This window comes from Carassius carassius, chromosome 3 (assembly GCF_963082965.1).
Source record: "Carassius carassius chromosome 3, fCarCar2.1, whole genome shotgun sequence".
NCBI classification, from domain to species: Eukaryota; Metazoa; Chordata; class Actinopteri; order Cypriniformes; family Cyprinidae; genus Carassius; species Carassius carassius.
Window position 1 is genome coordinate 16,631,749 of NC_081757.1, and position 20,281 is coordinate 16,652,029.

Here is a 20,281-nt window from a genome sequence, read left to right on the forward strand (position 1 = left end):
GACAAAAATCTGATTTCACGGCATGAGAAATATTATATTTTATTTTCATATTTAAAAGAAGAACACAACAGAACAAATAAATATGAAATAAACTTAAATTTTTAGCTACAGTAGCCTAAATATAAAAAATAATGAAAAAAAATATTACAGAAATTGAAGAGTTTATAAATACAACACTGCATGGTCTTAACTGTAATGAACTGATTCTTATTAAAGATCCAAAAGTGATTCAGTCAAGTGCAGTGTGTGGTTAAAATGATTAATGACAGATAGCAGCAGGTAAATTAGACTGCTGTCCCTTTAAGACAAACTGCAGGCATCCAATACACTGATACATATCCAGTTTCACCCAGCTGTTTACATTTATTTAATACATAACCAACTGTGTTTTCATAAATACTCCACACGATGGGCATTTTGACATAATTGTGCGTACGTGTATTGGACCATTCCAGCACAATAAAACATGATAGAGATCTGTTTTTTGCGATTAAGTGCTGTCTTATAGAGGGGCTGTCAGTGTGCATGCTTCAGCTTTGTGTTAGTCAACGCAAGCAGGGAATTTAGTTCTTTTTTGGTTCTTATTGCACTTAAGTTTATTAAACATAACACATCTCCCAAATTCATGATCAAATGCTTTCTGATAGATGGGCTTTCTAAATGTGTGCTTTATGTGTTTGTGTCAGTCAGCGTGAGAACCGTATGGAGTTCTTTTACAATGCTTATAGCACTTAGTAACTTGGTCAAGTGTGTCCCACTTTATTGTCTCAGTCATGAATGTTTCTGTATCACTCAAGGGTTTATATAAAAGTAGTACTATGTTACGCAGATACATTTGCATACCGCGGAATACACAATAGAGCAAACACTCTAATTATAGATGCTTTTTTTCCACGGTAATGTTATATACCTTCATACCACCCAGCCCTATATGAACTGATAAAATGTATAACTTAAACGCAACGTAAGTCACTTTGGAAAGAAAAGCATCTACAAGCAAATGCATAAATGTAAATGTTAATATTAAAATATATTTCTATACATCTCAAAACCATGGAAAAAAATAGAGTGATAAACAATTTAGGGCCCTTTTGCAGTTTGTATTCTTTTTTTTTTTTTTTGCACAAGAAAACCATAAACAACTAATTTCTCCAGAGCCATTGGTAACCCATAACCAGAATGGAAGAAGGTTGCCCCTCTTACTGCCTGACAGGCTGATCATCCCTACATGCTTGTAAGGAAAAGGTTAGAACCTCTTCAGCCTGTCAGTCCCAAGTCAAAATCATCATTTGCATTTCTGCTTTTAACCTCTCCTGTACAGCTGCCATTAGACTTTGCTTCTTTGTGATAACTGACAGCATGCAACAGATGCTGTCAATAGAGTTTACTCAGAATATTCCTTTACCATTTTTCTTGTAAAAACACAGGGTAATTTATTTTTCATAAAGCTGGTTTCCATCATGTGTGTTGATTCCACTGAGCCTTTTTATCTACATAAATGCCCTGGGTGAAAGGTACAAGTGACTTTCTCTGAGAATAAAACACACGAACAGATCCTACGGCTAATGTAAACTCTTCTGCCCTTTGTATGTGTCTTTGTGTTTAACCAGTTCAATCGTGATCTCTAACACACACATTTACATTAAGGAAAGTCTAGGCCAGATGGGTTCAGAACGTCTACATCTCCTAGCAACATTTTGGTTAAGAGTGAACCCAGAGAGAGCGAGACGCGAGCGAGGTTTGTAGGGCATTACACAGCATTCCTCATAGATCTCTGAACTGTGAATTAGCCCAGTCCAAACACTAGCAGTAAACACTGTCACTTTGTTTTGCTGGTGATTGTCTGGCTACTGTATGCTGCAATCCGCAGCCTTCTGTTATGGCAGCTTGACTTACACACCACTGATAGATACACTCGCACGCATTTCTCGATTTCACCACAAATCGCATCTCTGATTTCTCACACAATAACTGGAGTGCGTTTCTGGTTGTAACATTAGCCAATTCATGCCCCTGTAATGCAAATTTCACAACCTTCCTGTAACCTCATGACCCGTGTAAGGTCCACCATCCACATAATTGGCCTATTCGTAACTCTACACATGAACTATTACACATTAGTGTTGTCACGGTACCAAAATTTCAGTATTCGGTACCGATACCAGTGAAAATCCACGGTTCTCGGTACCGATTTCGGTACCAAAGCAAAACACAAAAATATGCTAATTTAAAAAAAAAACTTTTTAGCACTAAAAATAAAACCAATGCCATTCTTTATACTCATTTACAATTGTGTTTAAAGTTTTTCTACAAGTTATATAATTATTAAAAACAGTAAACAAGTTTCACCCAAATTTAATTTGTCTTTTAATTTATGAAATTTAAACACATTTTATTTTTGGTAAATAAAGGGGATTTGCTATTAAAATTAAAACATGGAAGAAATATTGTGATTTATTTCTTTAAAATATAAAGTTTTATAAATTTTTTCAACAGTAGTAGCAGTATAACATACATTTTACTAAATAATAGTAATATTTCTAGCACAATGCCTTTATGTAAAAATTAACTTTTAGGCCTAATGAATGCATATTTGTCATTTTAACTGAACTTAAGACTGGTGGTGATGCTTAAGATATTTTTGGTCATTGAGGGTTTCTGTAAAAAAATAGTAATAGATTAGGGCTGGGCGATATACAAAAAAAAATGATATCTCGATATTGTCAAATTTTTTACGATATTCGATATGTTTGCATTTAAATAATAAAAAATAGAAACATGATTTTCTTTTGCCCATAAAAAAAAAAAAACATTTAGATTAAACAGCTAATTTAAGCAGTTAAAAAATCTAGACCAAGAGATCACTTACTGCTTTTTATTAATGAATACATGTAGGCCTATATGTAACTGAAGCAGTGCAAATTAAGTAACAGTTACAGAAAGTGCATTCTGTCAACTTTTTAGTGCATGCAATTCACAATTTAAACTATGCAACTGGGATAAGTATTTTATTTTAATTTTTTAACAAGTTTTTAAGCTAAGAACACAAGTCTGTCAACTGTCTGTGGTTTTAAGAGAAGCTCTGTGGCATGAAACTATGTTCTTACTGACACTAAAAACCCTCTTAGATGGGGAGCTAGTTGCTGAAGCACATAGCTATTTCTTATATATAAATATATAAGGTTCCTTTTTTGGACATTTGGCGCGTTCTTTTGGGAAAGTATGCTTGAATTTGAAATATTCGATATTCCCGATATATTCAAATTGTACATCGTCGTCAAAATTATTCCGATAGTATCGCTAATATTCGATATATCGCCCAGCCCTATAATAGATCATATTAATTATTATTTAAATATAATACTACTACTAATTCTACTATCATACTAATGTATATACAATGCACTATGAATTGATGAGCTGCTGAGTTCATGAATATTAATCACGTTCTCTGCGTTTGGTCAAAATGATTTGCTGAAATCAAAACAGGGACGTAAGAGATCAGCGCCAGCCAATGAAATTGGCATTTGCGCATTAGCTCCGCCCACTACCGGAGAAACCGGTGTGTCTTCTGCTTCGAAAATGAATATGAATAATTCTAAATGAACTCCATTATTTTGACAGGAGAAGACAACAAAGAATAGTTTACATATAGCATGTCGATTCAGCGTGGTAAGACTCTCACTCGCTCTCTCTTTGCATGTGTGAGAAACCGCGCTATCAGTAAAGCGACGGTGAGTCGTGCGCCTTCACAAAGAGTTTACAGAGCATCAAATACAGGTGCGCTGTGCGTCCATTGAGATGAACTGAAAAGTTCAGATTGCTTGATGGAGACAGAACTCTGAAGCTCAGATGCTGAAATGAATGCAAGCATCATGCGCTTCAGTCTATGTAGTAAACAAACTAGAGCCTACAAACAAACTTTCCTGCTTCGCGGAAATCATAGCGCTGAACCGGTTTTGAACGGGCCTCGGTACTACCGGTACTTAGAGAAACCTGGTACCGTCACATTTACATTTTTTTTAGGACCAACTTGGTACCGAAGTACCGGGTCTTTTTGACAACACTATTACACATTGAACCTCGAAGACAAATGCACAGATGCACAGGACAGATTCTTCTGTCTCAGGATGAAAACATAGTAATAAAAGCAGCAACAGAAAACCGGGGGACTGTAGGTAAACATATTCACGCACACACATTCTCTCACACCAGTGTTATTTTAGTATTATCTATTTACTAATAAAGCATTTATTAAAAGTTTAAATTCGCTTTTTTTATTTATTTTTTAATCTATTTTGCTTTATATTTCAGTTTTGAGTAATTTCAGTAAAATGTAAAATTAAACATATTTCAGTTAGTTCCTAAGGCAACATTTCATTTCATTTTAAGTTTTTCACCTAACTTTAATATTGGAGATATTTCCACTATTTCAATTAATGAAAGTGATTTTTTATAATTTAGTTACAATCACAACACTGTTGGCCAACCCAGATTATTATTATTATTTTTTTATTTAGGAATAAATTGAAATAAAAATACATTTTTGCTCCAATTCCATTTGATGTTTATATGGCTTCTCAGTCAATAGCATTGATAACTACAGTATCAGAGTAACAAGCATATTTTGTTTAGCTCTCATTGGCTACTAGTTGCTGTTTGTTCACTGTTATTATTAATAGTTACCTTTTTTTGGTCCATTAGTCAACAAATGCTAGGTAAACACAGCAAGTGTATGAAGGTCATGGTCATAGGGGTGTGCCTTTAATTTAACTCTTTAACAGTTCACTCAGAGTTCAACATTTTAAAGTTAATTTAATCAAACTTGTCTCATCCATATCTTTCTTTCTTTTTCTTTTTTTGAGGTACTACCTTCCTATGCCTTCTCTGCCAAATGTATACATAAATACACACATCCAGTGTCTGTGCTAGTTTGCACCTGGCATACAGGTGTATGGGTCTGTCCTCCTGGCTAATTGGCAGTGTACAGTAAGTGCTGCTGAAGGCAATATGGCTCAGCGAGTCTGTTCACTGTCTCTAAGATCCAGTCACCGCAGAGAGGCTCACTCCCAGGACAGATGGAGTCTGCGGTGTCACCTGCTGACGTCACAACAACAGATACTCCACAGTAGCAGCCTAAGACTCTAGCAGTGCATGCCCCAGAAAGCATCATGGGAAACATTATCATAAACAGCTGCTCGCTGAAAGGTCTGAAGTTATGGGAGATTTTCCATGTGCAGATTTTCCCAAACGGAACCAGTGGGTTTCAAAACCACAGTAAAAAATATTTAAAGGACGAAATGAACAAAAACAAAAGAAAAATGAGAAAATACAATAGTAGTAATGATATTTAATTGAATGAATTTGTTAGTTTGTTAACATCAGTTAATGCATTAGGTATCATTTACTATTTTTAATGCTTAAAAAATAAAGGTTAATATTCACTGATATACAGTTGCTCGGTTTTAATTAATGTCTTTTAATAATAAATGTTGTATAATAAAAAAAAAAATATTAGTGCTTGTAGAAATTACAGTTAACCTTTATAAATGCTGCAATAATAAAATGCTGTTAATGCATTAACTAATGCTAATTAATTAAATCCTGATATTTTGATACAATTGTAAAATGAATCTAACCCATATTTACTACTTAATCACTAAGATTTGCCTAAACTGCTCAGAAACTATTACACAGAGCAAACTGAAAAATACAAGTATACATCACTCTTATGCTAAACCACTATTAAAACAAGCCTACCGTAATCATAACTGGGAACAAATTGTAATTTGATTCTGATTGATGGTGTGGTACAGTTAAATAAATATTTTAAAAAACCCATGATTCATAAATGGGTTAAAGAAGTCAAACAATGACACAGACACACACAAATTTTCCCTATTTATTTCATTCTCCTCTTGATGACCAAATATGAACAAAACTTGTTAAAAGAAAAAAATAATGTTTAGCCAGGTTTTCTAGCATAGTATTTCCCTGTGGGTGGACCAGTGTGTGTCTACCACTGAACAGACTTCATTAATGTGAGGTAATTATGCATCTTAAGTCGTAGAGTGAGGGGAAGTGAGGCTACGATGTTAAAGAGTTAGTCATTAATACTCTGAAATAGTAAGAAAGGCACGCTCACTCACACAACACTGATTCACAGGTATATACGGAGCGGTTGATGTTTAAGCATGAGAGACTGGGAGACAAATCTCAGCAAACAAGACATTAAAATAGGATAGCCATTTTGCAAAGGACAACTAAATTGTTTGTATTTTAACTCACTTTTGTTACATTTTTCCTGGCTTAATTATCAATGCACATTTCTTCTCTAAAACTGCAGAAGGAACATAACGTTTCTGAAGGAAAGCTCTGCATACTAATTGCCAGTCATTAGTCTACTGAAATCAAGCCTTTGATTAAGTATATCAATTAGGAAATGTTGTTCATATGTTGAAACACCTGTCTCTTGAACATTTTCAAATAGTTTTGACAAACCAACTATAATTAAAATGAATCATTTCCAACTTAAAATGTGTCTAATATTTTTTTTAACAGACAAAAATAACTTCCATATGATGATTATCACTACCTCAAATAAATAATAATAATAATAATAATAATAATAATAATAAACTCTAACCGGCAAGCATCAAGCACATATGGAAGCATTCAAATTCATGACACAGAGAAAAAAAAGAAAAAAAGGAAAAGGTATTATTTTCCTATGAAGACGTCACACATTATGACCTTCACTACAATAATACTTTCTTATGGAAAAAGTGACGTGGCAAAACTCCATCAGATGTCCTTCTAAGATGTTATCTGATCTTCCTGACATCTAATAAAAACATAAATAAAAATAATTTTAAATAAAAACATATCCTTAATCATTATAAGGCTTTAGACGTTCATCCCTTGACAAATGTCTGAGCACTGACTGAATTTCAAGTAGGCCTATGCTCAATTAATGCATCAATATCATTATGAAACAAGACAAAGCACTGCTTCTAAGTCCTTTGATTTATAATTTACTCATTCATTATCCAATTCTATCTTCAGTATGAAACTTTGGGCACCTATGTCATATCAACCACCTATGCACACAAACTCAATTCAGAGAGATATACTACCCAAATATTTGCTTTTGTATTTGAGGTCGATGTATTAAATGCATCATACTGTAGTTCAGAAAAAGTGCAAAGAAACATAAAAATGCCAAGACAAATTGGAACAAAGGGCATTGTAGAGGCAGTGCCGCAGTATAAAAGAGATGAGACGTCTGATAATGAAAGATGATCATGCAGGTAACCTAACGAAGGTCATAAACAAGGAATGACTGCCAATTAATGGCCCACAAGACACAAGACTGAGGTGTGATGTGGCAATAATGCAGGCCTGTAATTGTGGTTGTTTAATGGACCATTCAAAGCCAGAGGTTATGATTAAGGTGAAAGGCCTTCATCCTCACACGTTCAATGATCTCGGTTCCCGAGTTGTGTGTGTGCCTCATTACGGCTGACACAAAAGAGGCCACTGCCTCCAAGACCATAAAATATTTACCAACAAGCTCTCTCGCTCTCTCTTAGTCTCTCTAGCAGAGCTAGCCTCAGGAGAGTGCCAGATAAGTTTACCTATCCGATCATGATACAGCAGGATACTAATTGGGCTTCATTTTACATAAATGATGCCATCACCTCTGTTGAAGCCCGCTCCCATGATCCCTCTGGTAAGCAGCTAGTACAAGTAGCGCAGAGCAGTCGGTAGGAAACAAAGTCACTAATCAGACTGCTACACGGTTTGCTTAGATCTAACTGACACCAAAACATTCGCTCGCTAGCTGTTACCCAGTAAAAGGAATTTTATGACCAGTAATGAGGTTACTAGGCCACAAAGCAGACGCTTTCTGTGTGGTCTCGCTTCTCAAGTTCTGCTTCCTGTGAGGGAACGGATGGCTTCATGATCTGTTCCCACTTTTGTGGCCACCATAATGAGTACTTCGCAATCAAGGCCACAAGGCTTTATACGATGATCCAAAACCAAGTTTAGCCTCTCGTACAATCAGCCAAATCAGTGGTGGGAAAACAAACTCATTCGGCCGTGAAATACATCATCAGTAAACGTAAACATCATCCTATTGTGGAGACTCACCTTGACAATAGGGTGTCCCCCGGATGTGGCTTTGATGGCCCCTCGGCTGCCTTCGGTCTCGTAATGAGCTCTGTGATGAGCTTTGGGGTGAACCTCGATCTTTAGCTCGTACTGCCCGAATTGATTCGGCAACGGCCAGTCCAGGGGAGGCAGGGATGACGCCCTACACACAGATCAAGAGCAACACGAAGAGAGCAGTTACACAATGCAGAGTGGTCAGGTAGTAGATCGACTATAAAAATGAAAACATACAATATAAAACACAATGATCATGTCAGTGAGCAGCTATGAAACAGTTCAGGATGCACAGATTTTATGTTAGAATCTGAACAAACATATTCTTTCCCTCAACAAATCTGTGCTGCTGTCCGAGATGGTTCCCACTTCCCATGAAACAGTGCTATGACACAGTGGTTTGGGACGGATAGGATTTGTACCTAATTGAAAATAAAGTTGTGCAGCTGCAGTGTGCGGAGAAGGCCAACAAATATCTTGTGATATAGTCATCCACTGACCAAAAAAAAAACGTATGAATTATGCTACTCTGGATGTTAAAATATGGTCTCAAAATAAGAAATTTAGACTTTGGAATAAATAATTCGACTCATGCACAAAGACCATGATGCAACATGCTTCTGTGAGGGCAGGTTAAAAGCTAACACAGTAAATAACATAGTATGTGTCATTTTTAAGATGCACAGCAGTTCAGTGAGAACTTACTTTACAGGGTAGCTCACCCGAAAAAGAACATTTTGCCACCCTTGTTCAAACCTTATATGACTCCTATATGACTGACTTCCACTGAAAACAAATCAGATTTTTTGAATATGCTGGTTAATCAAACCACTTTTGGTTATCAATGACTTCTGTTGCATGTGAAAAAAAAGCATTAAGACATTTCTTAAAATATCTTCATTAATGTTCCACAGAAAACGTCACACACGGTTGGATCAACATGAGAGTAAGTAAATGATGACCAAGTTCTAAGTTTCTTGGTGAACTATGCATTTAAAGATATGCTAAACTTATGACTAGTGAAACAAATTATGAATGACAAGGCTAAATCAGTGATCAGTGAATGTTTTTTAGTTTTAGCTCTCTACCACATCCTGTCCATTCTCTCACTTTCCCAATCACCCCTCACTCCTCATGCTCTCATGGTAACGCGAGATGTTTCGTCAGGGGAAACGTGAGAAGGCTGAATGTGTGTGACAGTAATGACCTAACTATAGTGGATCATTGGCCTGTGGACATCAAACGGCTTTACTTGGTGACAATGAACACTTGCCTCATACATACGCAACTCTTGAACACAAAAATAAACACCAATTTAAGATTTAAATCAACACCTCTATTCAAGAATGTCTTCACACTACTCTGCATCTTCACTACCATTCATAATTTTGGAGTTAGTGAGGATTTTTTTTTATAGAATTATTTACAAAAACTATATTTAGATTTAAAAATGCTATTCTTTCAAACTTTCTGTTCATCAAAGAATCCTGAAAAAAGTATCACTGTTCCCCAAAAAATATTAAGCAGAACAGCTGTTTTTTTAAACATTGATAATAATTCTAAATATTTCTTGAGCCCCAAATCAGCATATTAGAATGATAAAATAAATGAACCCCATTATATATATATATATATAAAAAAAAACTATGATGAAATGCATGTGATCTATGTTTACTTTGCATATGACAAATGCAGTTTGTTTATTTCCAAAATGTTAACATATTCTGGCAGCTTTGACGGGGCCGACCGGTGACAGCCTGACCCTTGCAAGAAAGACATATGAACATTTTTATGAAACATAACGGCCGAAAACTAAAGCAAAAACATCATGTACATTTGATAAATCGACCAGTCCTAAGAGGCAAGCAGGTGTGTGTCTTTATCTGAAAGTGTTTTATGTTTAGCCGGCTGTCCTAAACTAGACCCGCTATAGACTTCAGCTTAATACTGTGCCAAATTCACCCACCCTGCCATAGCAAACCCATCTGTTGAACCAGACAAGCCTCTAGATCTTTCTATTGCTGTTGATTGATGGCGCAGTCCTCACACACACACACACACACACACTTACTCACTCACTCACTCACTCACTCACTCACAAACAGGTCCGATGGCAGACAGCAGAGCTGTGGGCTCATATAACAGGGATCAGGTATCATGTCTCTGTCGTATGAAGGTACGACTGTAAAGATGTTAGTCAATACTGCTCCTACAATGTGTTGCTCTGCTAGAGGTTTCTTGACATGTTTGTGAGGAGAAGAGCAAAGTTCTGCGACTATGTGCTTATTTCTTATGCGACTTTGGAATCAAGGGTGTATACTACACATTGGGATAATTAATGAAGAGGCCTGACTGAGTTAAAAACTGTGTTGTGTTGGTGCGGTCACTAAAAGAATCATTGTGTGTGTAGGATAACGTTTGCGACCCATAGCCACACACTCTCTTTACTGATAGGCGCCGTCGTCTTCTGACTAGCATGCGCTTGCGCGCACACACACACACACACACACACACACACAGCCATTATCTGATGCTCTGATATGGATAGCAGACACACATTTAACTCTTTCTTTTCTTCAGTTCACGCAACTGCCTCATCATGCTACTCTAAATGTATACTGGATCTGTTCTAAAATGAGCGAGGTAACTACCAGTAAAGTAAGGCATCACTGAAATAAAGGCTTGTCATTATTTAATGATTCACATATATTCTTCACGTTTAAAGGGATAGTTCCAATTCGGTCATGATTTACTCATCCATGTGTCATTTTTACCCTTATTTTCAACTGATATGCTTCTGTGAATGAAGTCTTAAAAAATATTATTATGACCATGCAATCAAAGATAATGCTAGTCATCAAAAAGGATTCAATATTCAATACAGTTGAATGAAAGTCTTAATGGGATGGTAAATGATCACAACAACAGAATTGCAATTTTTTGGTTGCTATCATTTACAACAAACTCAGAATACTTTGCAATAAGTAAAAAAAAAAAAAATACAAACTGGATAAATAATAGACTACAGACAGAATTTATTTCAGAAATATTTAGCTCTATTTTTATAGTAAACAACTGTATGTGTCCTAGTTATTTTTTGTGCATAAAGAAATGCATTGTTAGCTTAGCAACGTGTTTAATAATTACCTGAACACAAGGATGCATAACATATTGTTACTATTTTAATTAGTGATAGAATAAATAATGACTTTTTGAGATTAATATTTGCTGTTTATTGTTTTTTTATTAATTATAAGATGATTCTTTATATTATTTCTATATATACACTTTCTTTATATTGTTTCCACATTATTCAAGAGATTAAATGTGAAAATCTATCCAGAATGTAATGTAAAGTGTGATTAATCATGATTAAATACAGAAATCCATTCAGTTAAATAGGTACATTAATAAATTTATTGGCACAAATCGGTATTGTTTAATTTATTGTGCATGCTCCTTTTCCATATTTTTGCATTTCGTTTTCCTCACAGCTAATATTTGAAAATACTTTGAATTTAATAACAATTCTCAAAATGATTATCCATATTTCAGACTGTGCATTAAAATGTTGTGATGCTTAAATTCACTTGCTGATTTGAGTTTTGATTGTTTTATTTATTTGGATAAAAATATATCCCATCGCATTATTGCTTATTGGCAATAAAACTAAGATAATTTATAAGTTGAGTCTCCTGTGCTTTAAGAAGTGCTATTTGTGTGCTGCATGTGAGAGCCCATCTAAAACAGTTGCAGCCAAATCAGTCACATGAGGTTCTCTGTCAGTTTGGATGCTACCTTAGAAGACCGCTGACATTGTAGTAGTCAATTCACTCAAGCAGCATTGTAAAGCTATACTCACATGAACTCAATAATGGTTACTCTAATGTCACTTCAAAGCAGAGGGAGTTTACCTGAAAATAGGTGTGTGTCCTGGTTTGGGTTTGTTCCATGTGAAGTGAGATGGGACAGAAAGAAACTGCTCTCCAGATCCATCCTTCTTTAATCCGTGCATGCCGTCTTCAGCAGGTGAGTCAAGCAAAGGAGACATACTCCCGGAGTCATCCATGCCCAGGTCACCCTTTCCTGACTGGATTGCTGCTGTACAGTCCTGGGAGGTCTTCCTTGTCTTGGAGGGGATGTCAGCCTCAGAGGGACAACACTGGAAAGGAGATACACCCATAGACGGGCTTCCTATCCAGGTGTCTTCAGTCACACTCCCCCTGGGCGAGGGGCCTGGTGTGGCAGTCGGGGAGTGATGGGGCGATATAGAGCCCATGTAGCATATATCAGCGCTGGAGTGGCGTCTCTTCCCGCAGGGCGATGTCGGACGTGAAGAGGGCCGTGAGGGTGAGCGAGGGCTCAGCCAGTTCTCATCCGTGACGCTGGTACGGGGCGAGTGGCAAGGTGACTGGCGGGGCGAGAGAGAATGGCCATACGAATGAGAAAGGGAGTGAGTGAAGGCCGGGTGATGATGGTGATGCTGCTGTTGCCACATTTCCTCCTGCGGTCCAGCCTGGGGAGAGCAGCCGGGTGAGGTGAGCGGTGAGCCCAGAGTGAAACGTGCTGCTGCTTCATTTAGCTCTGAATCTACGTCATCGTACACGTGTGAGATGGATTCGCAGGACGATGCATCGGAGAACCAGCTACGAGAGGAAAGGCTGCTACATGGACTCTGGCTCAGGGATGAATCTCGATACGAGTGATCCAGGGGCAGGTATAGGTGGTCTCGAGACAGAGGTCTGTCGTGGTAGTCTCCATCCGGTCCCTTCGATCTCATCTCATCCTCGCTGGCCTCCATCTCCTGCTGGCAGCTCGGGGAGATGGAGGTGATCTGGATGCTGGGACATTCAAAGGCCTTAGGTGGGCCATTGCCTCCTCCGCCCACCCCTGTTGGCATGTATTTAGAGTCCTGGGGCTCATAGCTGGGCTCATAGGCCTTGTGGTGGGCTTGCAGAGATGGGGAGGTGGCAATGAGTTGGGCTGGGGGAGGGCCTCCATGCCGCTGGAGACCGTGCGATTGGTTCACCACTGAAGGAGGTTGCCCCACATTGAGGATGTAAAATGATGTGTTTTCATCTGTTTCTAGATCTAAAAAAAAAAACAAGACAAAACATGGAGAGGATGAAACGGACAGAAGAATAAGAGACAAAATAAGCATTTCTATAGTATAGCCAGTGGAGTTCTGAAACATTTTGAGGGAATAGATTTCCATTAATGATGCAGAAGAGATGTACTGTGCCTTAAAAAAAACATTCTACCAACAATGTCCTTCCCCAGAATGACGAAGGTAGACTGTAGACTATCTGTTAAAAGAATGTGTATTAATGACTGTTTACAACTCTTGTATTTGGATTTGTTTGATAAACAATGTAGCAAATATAAAAATCAGAATGGCTGTTGGAAAACATGAATACTATCTGACATGCAAGTGGGTGTCAGAAATAGAAAGCTGTGCACTGATACCCTTGGGGACTGCTAAATTTCTGCTTTTCCATATGTGCCACCTACTGTCATAGAGTGAATATGCATTGTCTTTTAGTCCACCTTTATTTTTTTATTTCACTTATGTATGAATAAATCGCAAATTTGTCCCAAATTTCTGTGCAGAACATTTTGTGTTGGTGTGAATATGATAAACGATCAATGCAAAATAGAAAATATTAAAAAGAGTAAAAAAAAAACTGCGTATTTACATAAGGTGTGCGTGATATACTGATTTAAAACCAGGATAACTTTTTAAATGTCGTTTCTATCATTTTTTAGGCGGTGAATTTTTGGCACTTCTTTTCAGTGGCTGTGTATTGATGGAGAGATCAAAACAGCTGCACTGCAGAGAAGTATTTTTAATTGATAGATTTATTATTTTCATTAGATACATATAAACATACACATATTATGTATATAAAAAGCATTCTACAGTTCTAGGGATAGAGTTTTAAAGTCCAGAACTACAGTTAGAAAAAAAAACAGACAGGATAGGTGCATAAAATAAGTCACTTATAGAAACTGTATAACATTTGCCAAAGTTCACAGTGTAATTGCTCGTATAACTAACACATAAATAATTACTGTCTATTGAGGTACTTCAAGGTCTCTGTCTGCTGATAAGAGGGATGAAAGAGAACAGGCTATTTTCTCTCCTCTCTCTCTCTCCTTTATTGGACTGCTGTTCTGATAGCCTTGAAAAGGAAAGACTCAGGCTAGCTGCAAACAAGCCACTGGGGAATCTGCAGACGCTACAACGCTAGCAACAGGTTAACAATAAGAGCATTATAGCACAAACAGTACTGATATCTCAGTATCAGCGCACGGGGACTGTAGGGGTGAGAAGCACAGAAAGAGAGTGAGAGAGAGTAAGATCCATAGAGTCAGATCCATTTAAAAGCAGATATAATGAGACAGAGAGCCAGTGGGTTAGTCAATGGGGAGAATTTCGGGTGGGGCGACAGATGGGCTCAAATCCAAAGAGGAATAACCCGTGCACATATGTCATCTATCTCAGGACGTACGCAAAAAACACACGGGAAACAAATTCGCACATAGGCACATGCTTTAGCCTGTCACCACATAGAGACCGACCCTATTAATAACGCCAGCTCGCACACACACAGGTGGCTATTATGCACTAATAGTGTACAGACACACACCCACAGAGCATATTGTGCCTGTGGTCTATTAAAGGTTATTGATGAGCTTCCAGTGACTGGGCAGAGGGAGCCTGACAGGGCCAGACAGCAGTGAGCAGCCAGAGAGATGTGTTTCTACAAGCTGCATATAGCCCTACCGAGCCCAAAACACATTGCAACACAATGCAACACAATCAAGTCTCATTGAATACCATCTTGATTCCCCACTGTTATGCTACTTTGCATAAAAACATCAGCTAAATAAATGTAAATGGAGTCATGGCCTTTATCTCAATTATTCTCCTTTGACCGACTCACCCAGTGTTCTTTTTTTTTTCCTTTCAAAATTCTTTCATTTGTGTTTCTCTACCCCATTTCTCATCTCTCTATTTTTACCTCTCTCTATCCCCCTCCATCTGATTGACTTATTTATAGATGCTCCACACACTCCCGGTCATAAGACATGCCTATTTGTGACGACAGAGCCTGACAAACAGGAAGGGGGACAAACCTATGTGTCACACAAGACTCAGCATGTCAATCCAACTGTGAACTCTGACCCCAAGGGAAACAGACCACTGGGAGTTTACTCTATCAATCTGACACACACAATGCTGTGATGGTCTACAAAGATGCTGCAGTATACTAACTTGAAAATGTTCAGAATAACACTCCATAGAAAAAGTGTGAGATCTTTTAAGCCTAGAGTTAATCGGCAATGCCTGTTTTTTTTACCCACAATTTCATGCTGAACTTCATTCATGAGGAAGAAGAGGCTTTGATTAATCCACCAAATGCTGGCAGTTCATTAGCATAGCACCATGAATAAATACAATGATGGGGGGTAAAATAAAGGCAAAAAAAAGACTGAAAGAGAGAGATAAAGAGTGCTGTGATCCGTGAGAGCAGTGGAAAAGCAAGCTGATACTTTTGAGTCTGGTTTAAGGTTCAGGTTGGACATCTAAAGAGATGCACTTTTCAAAAGCATCATTATCTTTATATATAGAGAAATTAATTTTGGTTCTAAGAAATTCAGTTACCGAATGCATCAATTTGGCTTTCACCAGTTCCTGTTTCAACAAAAATATTCTTATATTCACATCACCCTATTATCACAAGTTTTTCCTTAAGAATGAAAATCAATAAGCATCAGAATTGTGTTATTGCTCTAACTGGAAGCAAGTGACCCTGCGATGGCTGATCCTGGAAGTTAAAACACCCAAAAGAGTGAAATGGCTAATAATGCCACAGAAATTGCACTCTACAGCTTTAAAGGGTTTGTTCACCCAGATAGCAAATTTATGTAATTAATAACTTACCCTGATGTTGTTTCAAACCCGTAAAACCTCTGTTTATCTTTGGAACACAGTTTAAGATATTTTAGATTTAGTCCGAGAGCTCTCAGTCCCTCCATTAAAACTGTGTGTACGGTATACTGTCCATGTCCAGAAAGGTAAGAAAAACATCATCAAAGTAGTCCATGTGACATCAGAGGGTCAGTTAGAATTTTTTGAAGCATCGAAAATACATTTTGGTCCAAAAATAGCAAAAACAACGACTTTATTCAGCATTGTCTTCTCTTCCGTGTCTGTTGTGAGAGAGAGTTCAAAACAAAGCAGTCTGGATATCCGGTTCACGAACAAATCATTCAGTTCACCAAATCGAACTGAATCGTTTTAAACGGTTCGCATCTCTAATACATATTAATCCACAAATGACTTTGTTCAATGAGTTCAAACAAACCAATATCCCGGAGTAATGCATGCACTCAAACAGTACACTGACTGAACTGCTGTGAAGAGAGAACTGAAGATGAACACCGAGCCGAGCCAGATATTGAACAATAGACTGACTCGTTTACGAGTGAAGAACCGTTTGCATCAGTTTTCGGATCACAAGTAGTTCTTTCGGACAGTTCGATTCAATAAACCGGTTGAAGAAAATGGTTCACCGGTTCTTTTGCGCTCGACGTATAATGCCGTCATTTGCGATGATTGCCCTTGATTCAAGCCATCGGTTTACCCGCGTTCATGACACTAGCACAGAATCATTTCAGAATCAATCACCAAAAGAATCAGTTCAGTTCAGACGCCCTGTGTGTCGGTCTGCTTCACGCTGAATCACACATGCGCAGTATCATCAGCTCCTCGGTTCATGAATCGGATGCGTCTGACAGAAAGAGAGAGACTCTTTGTTCTTGTCATAGCATAACTATTTGGTGTTTTAAACCGCGCAGGTGCGCGAGAGAGAGCCTATGGAGTCACCAATAATAAAAAAAAACTACTTTCAAACATACTGACTGATTTAACTAACGTTAAATATAAAAATACTGTATTTAAAACAGCTAGTTCATACATAGTCGGACGCAACTGTCATATCACACGTCCGCATCTGCGCAGGGAAGTTATCAGTCTAAATGTTCTGCAAAATCAGACAACGGTGAAAATCAATAGCAGATTTAATTTAAAGTCAAACAGTTAAACACTAATATTGGGCATAAACGAACATTTAAATATAAAGTATTTAAAACAGGTAAGTTGATATATTTGGAGTAAAGTTGAATTGAACTGATGCATCAGTCATACAGCGCTCCGGACTGCGCGCCTCATGACGAGCTCGACGCACCGTCACAGAAACAAGAATGAGATGCATTCTGACATAACTGTGGCATTAAACTCAGTCAGTGAAGGCTCGTTTAATATATTGCACATACAGTATATACAGTAGGACGTTTAGATTACTTGTTAAAGTGCAATGAAATACCTTATATCTGCAGACGATGTACGTCTGTTTGTGGATGGAGACTTTGTAACGGCCAAAACTATGTATTTTGCATGCATCACATTATAGTGCGGTGTGTGCGGCATGAAAATAATAACAAGGCGGCAGATTGAACTTATTATCCATAGTGGTTCTCACGTAGTCCTTCTACGTCATCACCACATAGTGTGTTTTATAAGTTAAGTGATCAGTCTTTAAGAAAAGGACTACGTGAGAACCATGCACTATGGATGATTATTTTGTCTTTACTTTATTTGTGACACCAAGAAAGAGTTAATCTCTCATGTATGATAAGAGCGCGTTGCCGTATACCAGCCATTAAATGTGTGGGACACCAACTCGTCGTTTTCTATCTCTTTCATTTCATGGATTTAACGAATTATCCGAGTCAAAGCGTTACAACTTCGACTATATGCTCTAATCCTCCTGTGCGTGCGAGGTTAGTGTGTGAAATGCGGGCAGTGAAATTAAGTGAAATAGCTGGGCAGTTTAAAAGCCGAATTATAATAAGCAGCCTAATAAAAATAAAAATAATAGTTATTATTATTATAATCTAATACATTAATAGGAAAATGAGCCTAATATCGTCTTGATTATCGACAGAGAATTCTGCTTATGTCGATATCTCTGACGATCGTCGATACACGATACTATCGTCTATCGGCACAACCCTATCAGCCACATTAAAAAAAGTTAACAGCTTAAGTAATTTGTGGATTAATGCGTATTAGAGATGTGAACCGTTTAAAATGATTCAGTTCGATTTGGTGAACTGAATGATTCGTTCACGAACCGGATATGACAAACTGCTTTGTTTTGTACTCCCTCTCACAACAGACACGGAAGAGAAGACAATGCTGAATAAAGTCGTTGTTTTTGCTATTTTTGGACCAAAATGTATTTTCGATGCTTCAAAAAATTCTAACTGACCCTCTGATGTCACATGGACTACTTTGATGATGTTTTTCTTACCTTTCTGGACATGGACAGTATACCGTACACACAGCTTCAATGGAGGGACTGAGAGCTCTCGGACTAAATCTAAAATATCTTAAACTGTGTTCCAAAGATAAACGGAGGTTTTACGGGTTTGAAACAACATGAGGGTAAGTTATTAATTACATAAATTTGCTATCTGGGTGAACTAACCCTTTAAGTCAGAGAATAAAGATGTGAAGAGAGAAATATATATATTTTTAAATTATAGTGTTAGAGAAAGAGAGAGCAGCATAACAGAAAATGAGTGATGAGCACTACAACTTGCTCTCCAAGAACAGATTGTTCCCCCAAAAAGACCTCCCAGACTCCCTAACAGAGCTAATGAATACTATGATGAAAGTATTGTGGCAGTCCTCACATGATAAAAATACATACAGCAACATGACATCTACATCATCCTTCATAAAATGGAAATGTGTTGGAGCCACAGCACAGCAAGTGCAAATGCTCTGACACCGTGGTGCCAGTGACAGCGGTGCAAATTCCAATCCAGCTCTGTATATTTTCTTGTCCTCTGTCTCACTGTCCTTATAAACAAAAATGGTCACAAAGCACATTTCAATTATTTCCAAAATCTTATTTTCAAAAACAAACACTACTGTTCCAAGTGCTGATTTATTTTTTTGAAAGAAGTCTCTTATCCTCACCCAGGCTTAATTTAACACAAATACAGTAAAATCAATAATACTGTAAAATATTACATTAAAAAAAAACTGTTTTCAATTTTATTGCATTTTTTATTTATTCCTGTGATGGCCAGGCTGATTTTTTTGCTACCATTACTCTGCTGAAATTCTCTGATGAATGGAAAGCTCAAAGGACAACATTTGTTTGGGAACTGAAATATTTTGTAATATTATAAATGTCTTCACTGTTCCCTTTCAGTAATTTATTTGCATCCTTGCTGAATAAAAGTATTTATTAAAAAAAAAAAGCACTAACCCTTACTAACCCCACACTTTTGAATGGTACTGTTATGTGCAGTACAAACATGTTGCATACTTGATGTCTGCTGCCTTTTACACACAAACACGCCCACAGACAACATTATTTTCTGCTACCTTATGTCTACTGGGAACGTCAGTGAGAGAAAACCTGACCCAGATCAACCCAGAACCATCTGCTGGAAGGAAATGAGGGAAACTGCTAAAGTTTAGCATTCTGACTAATATGGCATGCAGTTTAGTTAGGACAACAACTCTAATTTACCCCTTGAACGATGTGACAGTTACTTGAGGTTCATGGAAACCTTTCGTCCAGTTCCAAGCACAGTCTCACAGAACCTGGGTTAGTAATAATCTATGATGAGGAAATTACAACTGATCTCATGCAGTATTTAGGAGAGGAGTCCCAGCGTCTGCCTGCTTATATCAGACACTGTTCAGTTCCACATCAGACTGGCTATCTGGTTAAATAAAGAGCCCTAAGAGGCTTTGCTGTTCCTAAGCTAATAATAGGGGGAAATCGCTGTAGTGCGCTGAGAAGCACTCAATGCCTTGCACAGTCTGTGACACTACTAATACACCACACTTTCGCCAGTAAAGTCACCCAGAGGTGAGACCAACTGTCCCTACCTGGTGCAGTGTGTCGGTGTGCATGTAATATCAGACCAGGACTGTGAGGGGGGTCGTGTCAGCATGCAAACACACTAACAGTTTATTTGCTTTGATTCCTTGAATGCATTCAGGATGCGAACTGACGAC

General features: G+C 37.7%; 1 protein-coding gene across 1 annotated transcript in view; it reads right to left on the minus strand.

Annotated features, from left to right (window-relative positions):
- nfatc3a (nuclear factor of activated T cells 3a) overlaps positions 1-20,281 on the minus strand; it is a 72,678-nt gene that overhangs the window by 38,599 nt on the left and 13,798 nt on the right. Inside the window, exons 2-3 of the mRNA XM_059531642.1 lie at positions 12,084-13,260; positions 8,155-8,317 (exon numbers count right to left, since the gene is read on the minus strand). Of these exons, the coding sequence (XP_059387625.1) occupies positions 8,155-8,317; positions 12,084-13,260 (1,340 nt within the window). The remainder of the gene's footprint in view (positions 1-8,154; positions 8,318-12,083; positions 13,261-20,281) is intronic.